Genomic DNA, 19569 nt, shown 5'->3' on the forward strand with positions numbered 1-19569 from the left:
GGGGGGGGTAGCCAAGGAAGACGCAGGCTAGCGAGCGGGGTGCAAGCTTATGAGGCGCAGTAGCGGCGATGCTAGGATAGCTGAGACAGCCAAAGATGCGAAGCTCGTCATAAGAAGGTGGTGCACCGAAGAGAAGATGGTGAGGGGCGAAGTTCCCGCGGGTGCGGCATGGGCGAATATTAAGAAGGAGAGTGGCTGTAGAGAGCGCGTCAGGCCAGAAACGCAGAGGCATGTAGGCGTGAAAGAGGAGAGTGCGAACGCAGTCATTGAGAGTGCGGAGGACGCGTTCGGCGCGACCATTCTGTTGCGAAGTGTAAGGGCATGTGAGGCGAAAAGTGGTGCCATGGGTGGTGAGGAGAGTGCGAACAACGAGGTTGTCAAACTCCTTCCCGTTGTCTGTTTGCAACGCAAGAATGGGACGACCAAACTGCGTGGCGACATAGGAATAAAACGCGGCAAGAGTGGCGAGAGTATCGGACTTGCGGCGCAACGGGAAGGTCCACACATAATGGGAGAAATCATCGAGGATGACAAGGTAATAAGTATAGCCCGTATTACTTGCAACTGGAGAGGTCCAAACATCACTATGGATTAATTCAAAAGGGTAGGAGGCGACATGAGAAGAAGCCTGAAACGAAAGCCTAGTATGTCTGCCAAGACGACACGCATGACAAGAATGATCAGCGATCTTATTACACGTGAAAGAAAAACTCCTAAGAATGTGACGAAGAGTGGCGGGGTTGGGATGACCCAAGCGAGCGTGCCAAAGATCCACACCGGTGGCGAGGGCGACGGGGGCGGCGGATGTGGAGGGCGAGGAGTGCACTGGGTAGAGGTCGCCGGGACTGTCACATCGGAGGAGCACCATCCGGGTTCGGGAATCCTTGACAGAGAAACCAAACAAGTCAAACTCAACAGTCACAGGATTATCACGTGTAAATTGTTTAACAGAGACAAGATTTTTGATGAGGTTAGGAGAAACTAAGACGTTAGACAATGAGAGTGGAGTGGACGTAGACGGAAGAGATGCATGGCCTATATGAGTGATAGGAAGAGAGGAGCAATCTCCGACGGTAATGCGAGTAGAAGTGGTGACGGGGCGGGAGGTATGAAGGGTACCGGGGTGGGCGGCCATATGGCGGAGGCGCCCGTGTCCATGTGCCAGTCGCCACCGCCAGCGTAGGCGGTCGGTGTCGGAGCGGCGTGCAGCGCGGCGAGGAGGGCCGGATCCCAGGGCGCAGGTGGCATCGGGGGCAGCGGTGGCAGCCCGCCTGGCTGCGACGGATGCCCTACCATGTAGGACCCGTAGGGCTGCATGTGCTGCTGCGGCGCGGCGAAGTACGCCTTGTGGGAGGGTGGCCGCGGGCCAAGGACGCCGGGGGCAGGCGCGCGGGGGACCGGCATGGTGTAGGCATGCACGACGCTGGTCCAAGAGTTCTGCCCGGCGTACCAAGGGGCCGGCTGCAAGAACTGCTGCGGACGGGCAGCGCCGCCCGTGGGCTGTTGCTGCGCCTAGGGCTGCTGCTGCTGCTGGCGGCCGCCGCGACGACCCCCACTGCGACGGTTGTTGGCGTTGGCGGGTGGGGCCGGTTGCGGTGGTGGCGGCGCCGGCTGGTAGGCCGGCGGGTGGGGGAAGCCAGGCGGCGGAGGGCGAGCGACGGGGGGCGCCGGTCCGGCGCGGGTGCCGGTGGTGAGGGCGGTGTGCGTCGCGCGGGACCGCACCATCCGCAGCCGACGCTGCTTGAGCTTGAGGTACGCCACGACCTTGGGGAAGGTGGGGTCCGGGAGCAGGGTGAGGTTGGAGGCGGCGTTCCCGTAGTCCTCGTGCAGGCCGGCGGTGAAGGTGGTGATGAGCAGCTCGTCGCCGATGGGCTCGCCAAGATCGCGAAGCTCGTCCGCAATCTTCTTGAGGCGCATGCAGTAGTCGTCGATGGAGGAGTCGAGCTGGTGGCACCCGTAGAACTCGCCATGAAGGAGGACCTTGAGCTGGAGCTTGTTGTCGGTGAAGAGACCGTTGAGCTTGAGCCAGACGGCGCGGGCGTCGTCCTCGTCGGCCACCACCGTGTGGAAGAGGTCGGTGGAGATGGTGAGGTAGAACCAATGGATGATGGTGGCGTCGATGATCATCCACTCCTCGTCGTTTACCATGAGACGGGAGTCCACGGGCCATCGACGTGGCTGTGAAGAAGAAACTCGCGAAAAACGAGGGAGAAGTACCGCTTCCAAGGAGAGTAGGACGCGGAGGTCTGGCTGAGGGTTACCGGGACGCGATCGGCGATGTTGAGGTCGCGGATGAGAGCCATGTCCGGGCCAGCAAAGGGGTTGCTGCCGGAAGAGATGGAGGAGCCCGAGGACTGCATGGCGGCGTCGAGGTGGAGAGGCGCGCGGTGGGGCGGCGGCTCGAGGGTAGGCGGCGGCGGCGGCGGCGGCTCGAGGGTAGGCGACGGCGGCGGCGCAGGGAGGGCGCGGCGGCGGCGGCTAGGTTAGGAATCGAGGGAGGAATCTGATACCATGTAGAAGGCTAGGGTTTTGGGTGCAGGCGGAATACATTGATCGGTGCACCTTGGCACGTATATATGATACATGATGCGGGCCTCTATCTTAACTATACAAGAAACTAGGAGGTGGGCCGGTTACATAACGCACACGTACACAATATATTCAACAAGTACAACTCAAGAATCACGAGACAACCAGTTAGTGAGGTCAATCATCTGTTTCTCTGTAGGCCCGATTTACCAGATTTCGGAAAAGATTTATTTTAGTTGTAAATGGTGTTGCAAGTAGCAAAAATATCTTGAACGTGAGACTCAATTCGTATTTTAGACTGTAATTAAGACTTAATGATATCACTGGATAGGCAGAAATTGCACTTGATATTTTGAGATTTAATGATATCACTGGATAGGAGGCAGTATGTTTCATTTTGGATTCCTACAATGATTTAAAAAATGATAAAAAGTTTTAAAAACAATACGGAGCTGGGTTCTATATTTTAGAACAAACTACAATATCTAGCACAATTTTAAATAGTAAAAATAAATCAAATATTTTGGAGATTTGAACTCAAGAACTACAGATTTGCACCAAAGGCTTCAACGAGCTAAGCTACCACTATGTCCTGTTAACTGTAGACAACGTTTATTTATAAAGAGTAATGTGGCACCTATGGCAAGGGCGCCACACATGCTTCTACGTTGGCAGCTGTAGACCACGCACGCGCATGCACGCCACGCAGGCAAGATGTGTGGCGCCCATCGCACAGTGAAGTGTGGCGCTGCTCACATAGGCGCCACAAAAAAGGGTTAGATGAGTGAAATAGTTTGCCCAAAGGGTCAATCTGTGCTATAGTTTATTTTGTGTAAATCGCCCCACCGTGGAGCCAACACAGCGCCGACCTGCCGGCGAGGAGCACGAGGCGGACCTACCTCTTGCGCACCGCAACGGCAAGGCTGCTCGTGCCGGCGCGCCCGGCGAGCTCCAGGGCAAGCTGCATGTTGTCGCGTACGCCTGCTCCTCACGGCAGTACCGCGGCCACACCGGCATTTCTTTGAGAAGCAAGATCAAGCTGCAGCAAAATGACTACTTCCTGCATTTTTTGGTGTCCAGCAAGCTTCAACTAGTCACGCCAATGTTCCTGTGCACCAAGTTGCAGTGCAGCCAACTGCATCTGTTCGTGGTTAAGTTCCAGCAAAGAAAAGAAAAAAACGGAAGAAGAGCTAGCCAAGCAGAAGGGAGCTCGGAGACATCAGGGAGAAAAATGGTGGATAGCAACGGCCGGAAGGGGCTCCGATCTGTAATTCCCTATCTATGGAGGCAAGACCGACGGCAGGGGGTGAGCGGGTACGTGTGAGAGCGATGGTAGCTTTCTTTGGAGAGAGAAAGATCGACTACCCCTAATCGTGGACCAACCTGGCCTTACAGCAAAAAAAAAAGATTACCTGCCTAAACGGTCTCTCGCTCAATACTGTTGAGTAACATATTGTATAGGTATAGGTCTCCGTGTTTTTTCAGGGTTGTACCTGTAATTATACATGTGTCCGCCTGTATATATATATGAGCAGCCGGTCCTATTGGTGCTGTGCAATCTCCAATATCTCTTCTACATGGTATCATAGACCCTTCGGGTCCTGACCTAGCCGCTGGCCACCCTCCCCTCTCTAGCCCTAGCCGCCGCCCCTCTCCACCTGGGCGCCGCCGGCCCTCCTCCTCCCAACCCTAGCCGCTGCCCCTCCCCACCCCGGGCGCCGCCGGCCTCCACCCCAACCCCAGCCCTAGCCGCTTCCGCCTCCCACCACCACCACCGCTTCCGCCATGGCCGGTTTCTCCTCCTCCGGCTCCGACCCCTTCAACTCCTCCCGCTCCGGTAGCAACAACCCCTTCGCCGACCCCTCCATCGCCGTCATCCGCGACATCCCCATCGCCGAGCGCGTGCCGGTGAAGCTCTCCACCACCGCTGCCAACTTGTTCCCGTGGAAGACGTACTTCGGGCTGCTCTTCCGCGAGTATGATCTCCTCGATCACGTCGATGGCACCATCGACCTCCTCGCCATGCCGCACGACCCCGAGTGGCTCGCGATCGACGCCACCATCATCCGCTGGTTCTACTAGACCGTCTCCAACGACATCTTCCGCACCGTCGTCCGCGACGGCGACTCCGCCCACACGGTCTGGGCCAAGATCACCTGTCTCTTCACCGACAACAAAATCCAGCGGGTCACCTTCCTCCAGCAGGAGTTCTTTGACACCCACCAGAACGACCTGTCTCTCGACGAGTACGCCCTCAAGCTGAAGAGCCTCTCCGATGAGCTCCGTGACTTGGAGTTCCCGATCGATGACAAGATCATGCTGTCCACCCTGTCGGCAGGTCTCGGCGAGGATCTCAGCAACGCCGCCTCCAACCTCACGCTCCTCACCACGCCCACCTTCGAGCAGGCCGTGGCCTACCTGCGCCTCGAGGAGCGCCGCCTCAAGCATCTCCGGGCTCGGGCGGCCCACATACTGGTCTATGGGACTAGTAATTTGTACCGTAAAAAGCCTCCAAACACAACCTTCCCATATAAACGCTTTTACAAGCTCAGTATTATTTGCAGTTACAGAAATACGAAATTATATGTCAAGAACCAAAAAATCGGAGCCACGGCAGCAAGAAATAATATAACAACGAGTCTTCATGGACAAACGCAGAAAATTCTTCAGTACTGGGCTAACTTAGATGGCTTCCTTCATGGTTTTACCCATGACGAGAACTGAGCGCTAGCTCAGTAGCTGGAATTCAAGGAGTTGATCCTGCCCAAGCTGAGTTTGAGTCATGCGCAAAGCGGGTGCTATTCGTGCTAAAACATACGAAGAGGTCTTATATTCTATCTAACAACGTATAGCTATGAGAGGGACAAATTCTCCCGTTGGTAATGTTTTGGTTTTACCCATAACATTGTGCGCTCTGCTGACAAAACAGATGATGACCGTTGGCGTCAATGGCAGTTAGATATTAAGATTTCCGTACTCTGAACTGAAGGCACTTGTCATGTAGAAAATACATAGAAAAAACACAAAGTGTTGCAAAGTATAGAGGTCCGTCACACTAATCCGGTTGGAAAATCATCACGGCCCACAAAATTCAGGAGAAGTTACCGAAGATAACTGAGTGGCAATTGCTGATCTGCCTGTCATTCTAGTCGGTTGGTGCGGACAAACTATACTCTTTTTCTTCTTTCATTTGTTAGATGAAACTTGGACGCTGCGAGTAAAAATTTCATCGTATTTAGATGAGATTTCCGTTTTGTGAGTTGGGGACCGTATTTTTTAGGAATTGAAAACAGTTATCAATTAGTCAAATGACGTAGATTTTGCTGATTGAACTCAAAACATGAAGAAGTTGATTTTGGGTTTAATTTTCGAAAATCAAAATTCACGGTTAAAACTTGGTATGATTAAGTTGAATTTTGTACTGACTCTATTCCAATGAATAAGGCGTACGAGTATTTCAAGATTTTGCTTTGACGAGGGAAAGCTAAGTCAAGAAACAAGGTTTAGGGTTTGGTGCTTGGGTGAACAACCCAGCCCGTTCCACATGTATATATATGACCAATACAACATACACGTCCGTATACAACACGTATAGGCGTGTGCTACAAGACAGACAGAGTTAGATGATAATTACAATTCTAACACTCCCCCTCAATCTAAACCGCTATGAACAAAGGTTAAGATTGAACCGGAATCTATCTAACATCTGTCTAGTGGCTGGCTTAGTAAACACATCAGCCAATTGGTCATGAGTGGATATGAACCTGACATCCAAGTCACCAGCGGCTACTCGTTCTCGCACAACTCTATGTGTTTACTCCGAGCATGAAAGACTGGATTTGCCGTCAGATATGTAGTCCCTAGATTGTCACACCACAATATGGGAGGACCGAACAACACCAAGTTCCTTGAGTAGAGAATCTACCCAAATAGCTTCGGCAGCTCCATTAGCCAATGCTTTATACTCAGCCTCGGTACTAGACCTCGAGACAGTAGGTTGCTTCTTTGCACTCCAAGAAACAAGATTTGGACCAACAAATACTGCAAATCCACTGGTGGACCGCCTATCATCAACACATCCAGCCCAATCAGCATCTGTAAAAATACTGATGACTGTAAATGTGGACCTGTGGAAACGTAAGCCTGTTTCCAGTGTCCCTTGACATAACGTAGAATTCGCTTGACAGATTCCCAATGAACATCCATAGGTTGTGACAGGACTGACAAACTTTGTTGACAGCAAACGAGATATCTAGCCTGGTGTGTGTCAAATACTGCAACCCACCTACCACACTGCGATACCGATGAGCATCATCTGAACTGAGTGGTGTACCGGTGTCTCTCGCCAAAGTCTCTGATACGGAAAGTGGAGTGGTGGCCGGGTTACAATTCTCCATGTTGACTCGATGAAGAAGATCAAGTGCATACTTTCGTTGAGTCAAGGTTATCCCCCCGGAATTGTAAGTGGCCTCCAATCCAAGGAAATATTCCAAATGACCCAAATCCTTGATAGGAAAATTACTGGAGAGAGCTCGAACCAGAACATCAACCACCTCTGGAGTAGAGCCGGCAATGACAATGTCATCGACATAGACCAACATAAAAATCTGCACTCCAGCACGCGAATAAAAGAACAAGGATGTATCCGCCTTAGAGGAGGAGAAACCAAGTCGATAAAGAAGCTGACTCAGACGAGCATACCATGCACGCGGCGACTGTTTCAGACCATAGATGGAGCTCTGAAGCTTGCAAACATGAGAAGGATACCGGGTGTCCTCGAAACCAGGCGGCTGCTGCATATAGACATCCTCAGCCAAAAAAACCCATGTAGAAACGCATTACTGACGTCCACCTGCCGAAGGCTCCATCCACGAGAAACTGCGAGAGACAGTATAATGCGAACTGTGGCAGCCTTCACCACCGGGCTGAAAGTATCGCCATAGTCAATTCCATGCTGCTGTGTAAAACCTCGCGCAACTAACCGCGCTTTACGCTTGTCAATGGATCCATCCGGATGATGCTTCGTTTTAAAGATCCACTTGCTGCCCACAACATTGACACCAGGCGGCCGTGGGACAAGAATCCACGTGCCATTCTGTTGAAGTGCATCAAACTCAGCAGACATCACCGATTGCCATGCAGGTTCACGGAGAGCATCGCGATGAGATGTCGGCGCCGCAAAGAACGCCCGACGACGCAGATCATACCGCACGGTACCATCGGTGTAGCTTTTCTCACGACGAGTCTGGTCACGGTGGCGCGTTATCATGGCATGTTGATTCGCGGCTGCTGGAGGAGCAGCAGAAGGCGACGTGGGCTGCCTGGGAGCAGCAGGTGCGGGCGATGCAGGAGGCCGGCTCGGCTCGCCATTACCGCTCAGCGGCTCGATGGTGCTGCTCGGCTCCTGCGCGTGCATGGACGCGCCATGCACGTCGATCACAGCATGCAAGGGAGCGCTGGCGTCAATCGCCACACCATCGGCGGACTCAAGTGGCGATCCGTCTGGCACCTGTAAAGAGACAGCACTTGGAACAGATGGATCAGTAGACAAATAAGACAGATCATAATTCTGCACTAGTTCACTAGTAACTGGTTCATCAGACGGAAAACGAATGGCTTGTTCAAGAGTGGACACATCAACCGACACACCGGGAGTGGAAAACGGAAACTAAGACTCATCAAACACCATGTCACGGGAGGTGTAGATTCTTCCTGTGGTTCGATCTAAGCACTTGTACCCCTTATGTATGGGACTATACCCCAGAAACACACACATCTTAGAACGGAATTCTAGTTTATGAGAGTTGTATTTGCGAAGACTAGGCCAACAAGCACACCCCGAAGATACGGAGAAAGGAATAGTTGGGCTGAACATGCATTAGGCGATATAGTGGTGTTTCTTTGTTGATGACAGGAGTAGGCATACGGTTAATGAGATAACAGGCTATGAGAAGGGCTTCGTCCCAAAAGCGAAGAGGAAGTTGTGAATGAGCAAGAAGTGCTAGGCCTGTTTCAACTAGGTGCCGGTGTTTGCGCTCGGCAACTCCATTTTGTTGGGAACTGTGAGGACACGAGACACGGTGAACAACCCCTGTGCGCTCAAAGTATCGGTGAAGACGATGGTATTCACCACCCCAATCAGACTGAACCGCTTTAATCTTAGCATTGAGAAGACGCTCGACATGAGTCTGAAAAGCATAGAATATTTGTTCAACATCAGACTTATGTTTAAGAAGATATATCCAAGTGAACCGGGAGTAGTCATCGACAAAGCTGACATAGTATTTGTACCCCCCGAGAAGAAACGCTAGCTGGACCCCAGACATCAGTATGAATTAATTCAAGAGGTACAGTAGAAACACGAGAGGACAATGAGTAGGGTAACTGATGACTTTTAGCACGTTGACAAGCATCACATACTAAATAATTATTGTTTGACGGAGAACACGAAAGCTCATTGGAACTAACAATTTTTTGAACTACATTATTGGATGGATGACCTAGACGTTGGTGCCACTGTTGAGAAGTTGCACCAGCTGACACACGACGAGACGACTCCTTGCCGAACGGGATGGGGTAGAGGCCACCTTCACTCCTACCGAGAAGCAGAGCCCTCCTCGTGGTTATGTCCTTGACACAGAAAAAATCACGATGAAACTCAACAAACACATGATTATCACAAACGAGACGATAAACGGAGAGAAGGCTAAGACGGGCATCAGGCACATGGAATATATTTTTAAGGTGAAGAGATGAACCAGCTAAAAGTGATTGACCAATGTGCGAAATTGACAGACCTGCACCATTTGCTACTTGGACCTGATCCTTGCCACCGTAGCGCTCGTATGCCTGAAGACGTGCTAGCTCGTTGGTGAGGTGATCAGTCGTCTCGGAGTCCATGATCCAGGGATTGTTGTTGTAGTTTGTTGTTGCAGCGTTGCCACTCTTCTGCTGCGGTGGCTGAAAATTGGCGTCGAAGCGGTTGCGACAGTCCTTGGCGACGTGTCCCCAATTGCCACAAATCTGGCATTTAGGCCTCCAACTGTAGGATAACGTTGCATAGAAAACAAAAAATTTCCTACCGCGAACACGCAATCCAAGCCAAGATGCAATCTAGAAGACGGTAGCAACGAGGGGTTTATCGAGTCTCACCCTTGAAGAGATTCCAAAGCCTACAAGAGGAGGCTCTTGTTGCTGCGGTAGACGTTCACTTGCCGCTTGCAAAAGCGCGTAGAAGATCTTGATCACGATCCCTCCGGCGCCACGAACGGGCAGCACCTCCGTACTCGGTCACACGTTCGGTTGTTGATGAAGACGACGTCCACCTCCCCGTTCCAGCGGGCAGCGGAAGTAGTAGCTCCTCTTGAATCCGACAGCACGACGGCGTGGTGTCGGTGGTGGTGGAGAAGTCCGGCGGAGCTTCGCTAAGCGTGCGGGAAGTGGAGGAGCAGGGCGGCTAGGGTTTGGGGAGAGGGGGGCGCCGGCCACTAAGGGGTGCGGCCACCTTGGTGGTTCTTGAGGTGGCCGGCCCCCTCCCCTTGTCCCTCATTATATAGGTGGAAGCCCCAAGGGTTGGACTACAAGTCTCCGAATAAGACCCGAACCCAAAACCTTCCATATGATAGGGAAACCTACCCAAGCTAGGACTCTCACTAGAGGTGGGAGTTCCACCTTCCATATGGGGGGGTGGCCGGCCCCCAAAGGGGGAGTCCACTTGGGACTCCTCCCCCACTAGGGTTGGCCGGCCATGGAGGTGGAGTCCCTCCGGGACTCCACCTTCCTTGGTGGTTTCTTCCGGACTTTTCTAGAACCTTCTAGAACCTTCCATAGAACCTTCCGCATCATTTTAATTCACATAAAATGACATCCTATATATGAATCTTATTCTCCGGACCATTCCGGAACTCCTCGTGATGTCCGGGATCTCATCCGGGACTCCGAACAAATATTCGAACTCCATTCCATATTCAAGTTCTACCATTTCAACATCCAACTTTAAGTGTGTCACCCTACGGTTCGCGAACTATGTGGACATGGTTGAGTACTCACTCCGACCAATAACCAATAGCGGGATCTGGAGATCCATAATGGCTCCCACATATTCAACGATGACTTTAGTGATCGAATTAACCATTCACATACAATACCAATTCCCTTTGTCACGCGATATTTTACTTGTCCGAGGTTTGATCTTTGGTATCACTCTATACCTTGTTCAACCTCGTCTCCTGACAAGTACTCTTTACTCGTACCGTGGTATGTGGTATCTTATGAACTTATTCATATGCTTGCAAGACATTAGACGACATTCCACCGAGAGGGCCCAGAGTATATCTATCCGTCATCGGGATGGACAAATCCCACTGTTGATCCATATGCCTCAACTCATACTTTCCGGATACTTAATCCCACCTTTATAACCACCCATTTACGCAGTGGCGTTTGGTGTAATCAAAGTACCTTTCCGGTATAAGTGATTTACATGATCTCATGGTCATAAGGACTAGGTAACTATGTATCGAAAGCTTATAGAAAATATCTTAATGACGAGATCTTATGCTACGCTTAATTGGGTGTGTCCATTACATCATTCATATAATGATATAACCTTGTTATTAATAACATCCAATGTTCATGATTATGAAACTAATCATCCATTAATCAACAAGCTAGTTTAAGAGGCATACTAGGGACTTCTTGTTGTCTACATATCACACATGTACTAATGTTTAGGTTAATACAATTATAGCATGACATATAAACATTTATCATAAACATAGAGATATAAATAATAACCACTTTATTATTGCCTCTAGGGCATATCTCCTTCAGTCTCCCACTTGCACTAGAGTCAATAATCTAGATTACATTGTAATATACCTAACACCCATGGCATTCTGGTGTTGGTCATGCTTTGCCCTAGGGAGAGCTTTAGTCAACGGATCTGCTACATTCAGATCAGTGTGTACTTTGCAAATCTTTACTTCTCCATCTTCGATGTACTCGTGAATCGAGTGGTAACGCAGCTTGATATGCTTCAGTCTCTTGTGTGACCTTGGCTCTTGTGCATTGGCGATGGCACCCATGTTATCACAATAAATGATTAATGGGTCCAATGCACTAGGAACCACACCGAGCTCTACAATGAACCTCTTCATCCATACCGCTTCTGATGAAGCCTCTGAAGCCGCTATGTACTCTGATTCTGTTGAAGACTTCGCCACCGTGCACTTTGCTTCGAGCTTGCCCAGCCATCTTGCAGCACCATTCAATATAAACACATACCCAGATTGTGACTTAGAGTCATCAGGATCAGTGTTCCAACTTGCATCGGTGTAACCACTTACAACGAGCTCTTGGTCACCTCCATAACAAAGAAACATATCCTTAGTTCTTTTCAAGTACTTCAGGATATTCTTGACCGCTGTCCAGTGTTCCATTCCTGGATCACTTTGATATCTGCTAGTCAAACTAACAGCATGTGCTATATCCGGTCTAGTACATAGCATGGCATACATGATAGATCCTACTGCCGAGGCATAGGGGATTTTACTCATCCTTTCTCTTTCTTCTGTCAGTAGTAGGTCCTTGAGTCTTACTCAAGACCTTGCACAGTAACATAGGTAAGAACCCTTTCTTACTTTCGTCCATTCTAAACTTCTTTAGAATCTTGTCCAGATATGTACTCTGTGATAGCCCTATTAGGCGTCTTGATCTATCTCTATAAATCTTGATGCCTAATATATACGATGCTTCACCAAGGTCTTTCATTGAAAAACTATTATTCAAATAACCTTTAACACTGCTTAATAGTTCTATATCATTCCCGATCAATAATATGTCATCTAGATATAATATCAGGAATGCTACAGAGCTCCCACTCACTTTCTTGTAAATACAGGCCTCTCCATGACACTGTATAAACCCGAAGTCTTTGATCACCTTATCAAAGCGTCGGTTCCAACTTCTCGATGCTTGCTTCAGTCCATGGATTGAACGCTGAAGTTTGCATACTTTGTCAGCATTTTTTGGATCGACAAAACCTTTGGGTTGTACCATATACAACTCTTCCTCAATGTCTCCATTAAGGAACGCCGTTTTGACATCCATCTGCCAAATCTCATAATCGAAAAATGCAGCTATTGCTAACAAAATCCTCACAGATTTTAGCTTCGCTACAGGTGAGAAAGTCTCATCGTAGTCAACTCCTTGAATTTGTCGGAAACCCTTTGCGACAAGTTGAGCTTTATAGACAGTAATATTACCATCAGCATCTGTTTTTCTCTTGAAGATCCATTTATTCTCGACAGCCTTTCGGCTATCAGGTAAGTCTACCAAAGTCCATACTTTGTTATTATACATGGATCCCATTTCGGATTTCATGGCTTCTTGCCATTTGTTGGAATCTGGGCTCATCATCGCTTCTTCATACGTCGCAGGGTCCTCATCATTGTTATCTACAATCATGACATTTAGACAAGGATCATACCAATCAGGAGTGGCACGTTCCCTTGTCGATCTGCGAGGTTCAGTAGTTTCCTCGTTCGAAGTTTCATGATCATTATCATTAACTTCCTCTGTTGCCGGTGTAGGCGGTACAGGTGCAACTTCCGGTACTGCGCTACTCTGATCAACGAGTATAGATTCATCAATCTCATCGAGTTCTACTTTTCTTCTAGTCACTTCTTTAGTGAGAAATTCTTTCTCAAGAAAGGTTCCGTTCTTAGCAACAAAGATTTTGCCTTCGGATCTGTGATAGAAAGTGTACCCTATAGTTTCCTTAGGGTATCCTATGAAGACGCATTTCTCCGCTTTGGGTTCTAGCTTGTCCGGTTGTAACTTCTTTACATAGGCTTCGCAACCCTAAACTTTAAGGAACGACAGCTTAGGTTTCTTATTAAACCATAATTCATACGGTGTCGTTTCTACGGATTTTGATGGTGCTCTATTTAAAGTGAATGCGGCTGTCTCTAATGCATAACTCCAAAATGATAACGGCAAATCAGTAAGAGACATCATAGAACGAACCATATCTAAGAGAGTTCGATTACGACGTTCGGACACACCGTTTCGTTGTGGTGTTCCCGGCGGTGTCAATTGTGAAAGTATTCCGCATTTCTTTAAATGCATGTCAAACTCATAACTCAGATATTCACCTCCACGATCAGATCGTAGAAATTTAATCTTCTTGTTACGTTGATTTTCTACTTCACTTTGAAATTCCTTAAACTTCTCGAAAGTTTCGGATTTATGTTTCATGAAATAGATATACCCATATCTACTCAGATCATCTGTGAAGGTTAGAACATAACGATAACCACCGCGCGATGCTACGCTCATTGGTCCGCACACATCGGTATGTATGATTTCCAATAAGTCAGTAGCTCGCTCCATCATACCAGAAAATGGAGTCTTAGTCATTTTACCCATTAGACATGCTTCGCATCTATCAAGTGACTCAAAGTCAAGTGATTCAAGTAATCCATCAGTATGGAGTTTCTTCATGCGTTTCACTCTAATATGACCAAGGCAGCGATTGCCACATATAAGTAGAATTATCATTTAATTTAATTCGCTTAGCATCAATGTTATGTATATGCGTATCACTACTATCGAGATCTAACAGAAATAAGCCATTCTTTTGTGGTGCTCGACCATAAAAGATATTATTCATAAAAATAGAACAACCATTATTCTCAGACTTGAATGAATAACCGTCTTGCATTAAACAAGATCCAGATATAATGTTCATGCTCAACGCAGGTACATAATAACAATTATTTAGGCTTAAAACTAATCCCGAAGGTAGATGTAGAGGAAGTGTGCCGACTGCGATCACATTGACCTTGGATCCGTTTCCAACGCGCATCGTCACTTCATCTTTCAGCAGTTGTCGTTTATTATTTAGTTCCTGTTTCGAGTTACAAATATGAGCAACCGAACCAGTATCAAATACCCAGGTACTAGAACGAGAACCAGTGAGATAAACATCTATAACATGTATATCAGATATACCTTCTTTCTTCTTCTTGACAAGGCCGCTCTTCAGATCAGCCAGATACTTGGAGCAATTACGCTTCCAGTGTCCCTTCTCCTTGCAGTAATAGCACTCAGCATCAGGCTTAGGGCCGTTCTTAGGTTTCATAGGAGGCGTGGCAGCTTTCTTGCCACCCTTCTTGAATTTTCCCTTAGACTTGCCCTGTTTCTTGAAACTGGTGGTCTTGTTGACCATCAACACTTGGTGCTCTTTCTTGATCTCAATCTCAGCAGCTTTTAGCATGCCAAAGAGTTCAGGTAACTCCTTGTTCATGTTCTGCATATTGTAGTTCATCACAAAGTTCTTGTAACTTGGTGGCAGTGATTGAAGGACACGATTAATCCCCAGTCTGTTAGGAATCACTATTCCCAAGTCACTGAGTTTCTTCGCATGCCCGGTTATGGCGAGCATGTGCTCACTAACGGAGCTGCCTTCTTCCATCATGCAGCTGAAGAATTTTTTCGATGCTTCATAGCATTCCACGGCCGTATGAGTCTCAAAAATAGCTTTCAGCTCTTCAATCAACTCATGAGGATCGTGGTGCTCAAAACGTTTTTGAAGATCGGATTCCAGACTGCATAGGATGGCACACTGAACTTGAGAGTACCGAATCTTCCGAGTCTCGTAAACTGCTTTTACTTCATCGGTTTCAGTTTCTGCAGGAGGGTCACCTAGCGGTGCATCAAGCACATATTGCAGATTTCCGCCAGAGAGGAAGATCCTCACATGACGGAACCAGTCGGTGAAGTTGCTACCGTTGCTCTTAAGTTTCTCTTTCTCTAGGAACTGGTTAAAATTGATTGGGGACGCCATCTCTACAACATATATTTGCAAAAGTTTAGACTAAGTTTATGACAAATTGAGTTCAAATTTTAATTCAACATAATTAAAAAAAAAACTAGGTGAACTCCCACTCAAAACAATATCCCTCGCATTGTCTTAGTGATCACACGAACCAAATCCACCGCACCTAAGCCCGATCATCACGAGACAAGGTGTGATTTCAATGGCGAACACTCAAAGTGTTCATCATATCAACCATATGATTCATGCTCTACCTTTCGGTATCACGTGTTCCGAGACCATGTCTGTACATGCTAGGCTCGTCAAGGCCACCTTAGTATCCGCATGTGCAAAACTGTCTTGCACCCGTTGTATGTACTTGTTGATTCTATCACACCCGATCATCACGAGATGCTTCGAACCGACAAGACTTGGTAACGGTGCTACTAAGGATGAACACTTTATTATCTTGAGATTTTAGTGAGGGATCATCTTATAATGCTACCGTCGCGATCTAAGCAAAATAAGATGCATAAAAGGATTAACATCACATGCAGTTCATATGTGATATGATATGGCCCTTTTGTCTTTGCGCCTTTGATCTTCATCTCCAAAGCACGGACATGATCTCCATCATCTTCGGGCATGATCTCCATCATCGTCGGCGTAGCGTCAAGGTCAATGGCGCCGTCTTCATGATTGTCCTCCATGTAGCAACTATTACAACTACTTTGAAATACTACTCAACATGAAATTTAAAGACAACCATAAGGCTCCTGCCGGTTGCCACAATACAATAATGATCATCTCATACATATTCATCATCACATTATGGCCATATCACATCACCAAACCCTGCAAAAACAAGTTAGACATCTCTAATTTGGTTTGCATATTTTACGTGGCTTAGGGTTTTCGAGAGAGATCTAATTTACCTACGAACATGAACCACAACGTTGATACTAATGTTTTCAATAGAAGAGTAAATTGAATCTTCACTATAGTAGGAGAGATAGACACCTGCAAAGCCTCTTATGCAATACAAGTTGCATGTCGAACGAGGAACAAGTCTCATGAACGCGGTCATGTAAAGTTAGTCCGAGCCGCTTCATCCCACTATGCCACAAAGATGCAAAGTACTCAAACTAAAGATAACAAGAGCATCAACGCCCACAAAACCATTGTGTTCTACTCGTGCAACCATCTATGCATAGACACGGCTCTGATACCACTGTAGGATAACGTTGCATAGAAAACAAAAAATTTCCTACCGCGAACACGCAATCCAAGCCAAGATGCAATCTAGAAGACGGTAGCAACGAGGGGTTTATCGAGTCTCACCCTTGAAGAGATTCCAAAGCCTACAAGAGGAGGCTCTTGTTGCTGCGGTAGACGTTCACTTGCCGCTTGCAAAAGCGCGTAGAAGATCTTGATCATGATCCCTCCGGCGCCACGAACGGGCAGCACCTCCGTACTCGGTCACACGTTCGGTTGTTGATGAAGATGACGTCCACCTCCCCGTTCCAGCGGGCAGCGGAAGTAGTAGCTCCTCTTGAATCCGACAGCACGACGGCGTGGTGTCGGTGGTGGTGGAGAAGTCCGGCGGAGCTTCGCTAAGTGTGCGGGAAGTGGAGGAGCGGGGCAGCTAGGGTTTGGGGAGAGGGGGGTGCCGGCCACTAAGGGGTGCGGCCACCTTGGTGGTTCTTGAGGTGGCCGGCCCCCTCCCCTTGTCCCTCATTATATAGGTGGAAGCCCCAAGGGTTGGACTACAAATCTCCGAATAAGACCCGAACCCAAAACCTTCCATATGATAGGGAAACCTACCCAAGCTAGGACTCCCACTAGAGGTGGGAGTTCCACCTTCCATATGGGGGGGTGGCCGGCCCCCAAAGGGGGAGTCCACTTGGGACTCCTCCCCCACTAGGGTTGGCCGGCCATGGAGGTGGAGTCCCTCCGGGACTCCACCTTCCTTAGTGGTTTCTTCCGGACTTTTCTAGAACCTTCTAGAACCTTCCATAGAACCTTCCGCATCATTTTAATTCACATAAAATGACATCCTATATATGAATCTTATTCTCCGGACCATTCCGGAACTCCTCGTGATGTCCGGGATCTCATCCGGGACTCCGAACAAATATTCGAACTCCATTCCATATTCAAGTTCTACCATTTCAACATCCAACTTTAAGTGTGTCACCCTACGGTTCGCGAACTATGTGGACATGGTTGAGTACTCACTCCGACCAATAACCAATAGCGGGATCTGGAGATCCATAATGGCTCCCACATATTCAACGATGACTTTAGTGATCGAATGAACCATTCACATACAATACCAATTCCCTTTGTCACGCGATATTTTACTTGTCCGATGTTTGATCTTCGGTATCACTCTATACCTTGTTCAACCTCGTCTCCTGACAAGTACTCTTTACTCGTACCGTGGTATGTGGTCTCTTATGAACTTATTCATATGCATGCAAGACATTAGACGACATTCCACCGAGAGGGCCCAGAGTATATCTATCCGTCATCGGGATGGACAAATCCCACTGTTGATCCATATGCCTCAACTCATACTTTCCGGATACTTAATCCCACCTTTATAACCACCCATTTACGCAGTGGCGTTTGGTGTAATCAAAGTACCTTTCCGGTATAAGTGATTTACATGATCTCATGGTCATAAGGACTAGGTAACTATGTATCGAAAGCTTATAGCAAATAACTTAATGACGAGATCTTATGCTACGCTTAATTGGGTGTGTCCATTACATCATTCATATAATGATATAACCTTGTTATTAATAACATCCAATGTTCATGATTATGAAACTAATCATCTATTAATCAACAAGCTAGTTTAAGAGGCATACTAGGGACTTCTTGTTGTCTACATATCACACATGTACTAATGTTTCGGTTAATACAATTATAGCATGACATATAAACATTTATCATAAACATAGAGATATAAATAATAACCACTTTATTATTGCCTCTAGGGCATATCTCCTTCACCAACGACGCTGCTGATGGCCGCCATTGCGACCGTTGTTCCAGCCTCCACCGTTGTCGCCATTGCGGCTGCCATCATTGCGGCCGTAGCCGCCTCCATCGTTGCGGCCGTAGCTGCCGCCCTCATTGCGGCCGTAGCCGCCAGTGTTGCATCCATGACGAGGCTGCCCCTGCTGGCCGTCACCACCATTGGGGCGAGGGAATCCTCCAATTGGAAAGGTGGGGTTAGGACGCACCGCCGCGTTCACCGACGACGACCATCCCTCGTTTTGCGCCTGCTGTGCTTGGAGGGATTCAAAGGAAAGGATGTCGGCGTAGAAGGTGGCGTAGGGGACCGACGCGTCGGAGCCACGCGAGTGCGAGGCGGTGACATGGTTGTACGCAGAGCCCATACCGATGACAATGTAGTCAACGAGTTCATCATCGGTGATGGGAGCACTGGCGGCGGCCATTGCATCTGCATAGCCTTTCATCTTCTGCATGTATTCTGCAGCGGAAAGATCCTCCTTCCTCATCGTTACGAGCTGTCGACGGATGTGGCGCACATTGGCGCGGATCTGAGCGTCATACAAGTCGTGGACGCCGGCCCAGACTGCAGCGGCGGTTTGACAACCGATAAGCTGGTTGGCAATGTTGGGCTCCATGGAGCCGAGGAGCAGCCCGATGAGGCGCTGATCCTGAGTCCACCAGTTATCATACTGGGGGTTAGGGATTGTCACGGCCTTGTCGCCGTCTCCCTCGGTGATCGTCTTTGCAGGCACGACGGCAGTTGCGTCGAGTTGACGATGCAGTCCAGCGCCGGCAAGGTTGGGAAGGACTATGCCCTTCCAGAGATTGAAGTTGCCAGCCTCCAACCGGAACGGGGGAACCGGGACGGTTCCTGCGGAGGCGCTCGCCATCGGGGAAGAGGAAGTCGACCCGACGAAGGTGGAGAGTTAAAGAGGGGAAGTCATCACGGCGCGCTGAGGAGAGGTCTCTCGGCGGCGGCGGCAGATGAGATCGCAGCGGCGGCTGCGTTGGCTCTGATACCAAGTCAAGAAAACAAGGTTTAGGGTTTGGTGCTTGGGTGAACAACCCAGCCCGTTCCACATGTATATATATGACCAATACAACATACACGTCCGTATACAACATGTATAGGCGTGTGCTACAAGACAGAGAGTTAGATAATAATTACAATTCTAACAAGCTCCTCCTACACT

General features: G+C 48.5%; 2 protein-coding genes across 2 annotated transcripts; one reads left to right on the top strand and one right to left on the bottom strand.

Annotated features, from left to right (window-relative positions):
• The first annotated feature begins 4314 nt into the window (after positions 1–4314).
• On the top strand, positions 4315–5488 carry LOC139835725 (uncharacterized). Its single transcript, XM_071825588.1, has 3 exons — positions 4315–4524; positions 4612–5004; positions 5459–5488. Exons 1-3 carry the CDS (start codon positions 4315–4317, stop codon positions 5486–5488), a joined length of 633 nt encoding a protein of 210 aa, XP_071681689.1.
• A 909-nt stretch (positions 5489–6397) lies between these two features.
• LOC139835726 (uncharacterized) lies at positions 6398–19266 on the bottom strand. The gene is made up of 7 exons (XM_071825589.1): positions 18371–19266; positions 9327–9571; positions 9129–9159; positions 8591–8717; positions 7433–8038; positions 7231–7322; positions 6398–6656 (listed from the first exon to the last, which is right to left on the bottom strand). Exons 1-7 carry the CDS (start codon positions 19264–19266, stop codon positions 6398–6400), a joined length of 2256 nt encoding a protein of 751 aa, XP_071681690.1.
• Between the last annotated feature and the right edge of the window lie 303 nt (positions 19267–19569).

Source organism: Lolium perenne, chromosome 2 (genome assembly GCF_019359855.2).
Source record: "Lolium perenne isolate Kyuss_39 chromosome 2, Kyuss_2.0, whole genome shotgun sequence".
Taxonomy (NCBI): domain Eukaryota; kingdom Viridiplantae; phylum Streptophyta; class Magnoliopsida; order Poales; family Poaceae; genus Lolium; species Lolium perenne.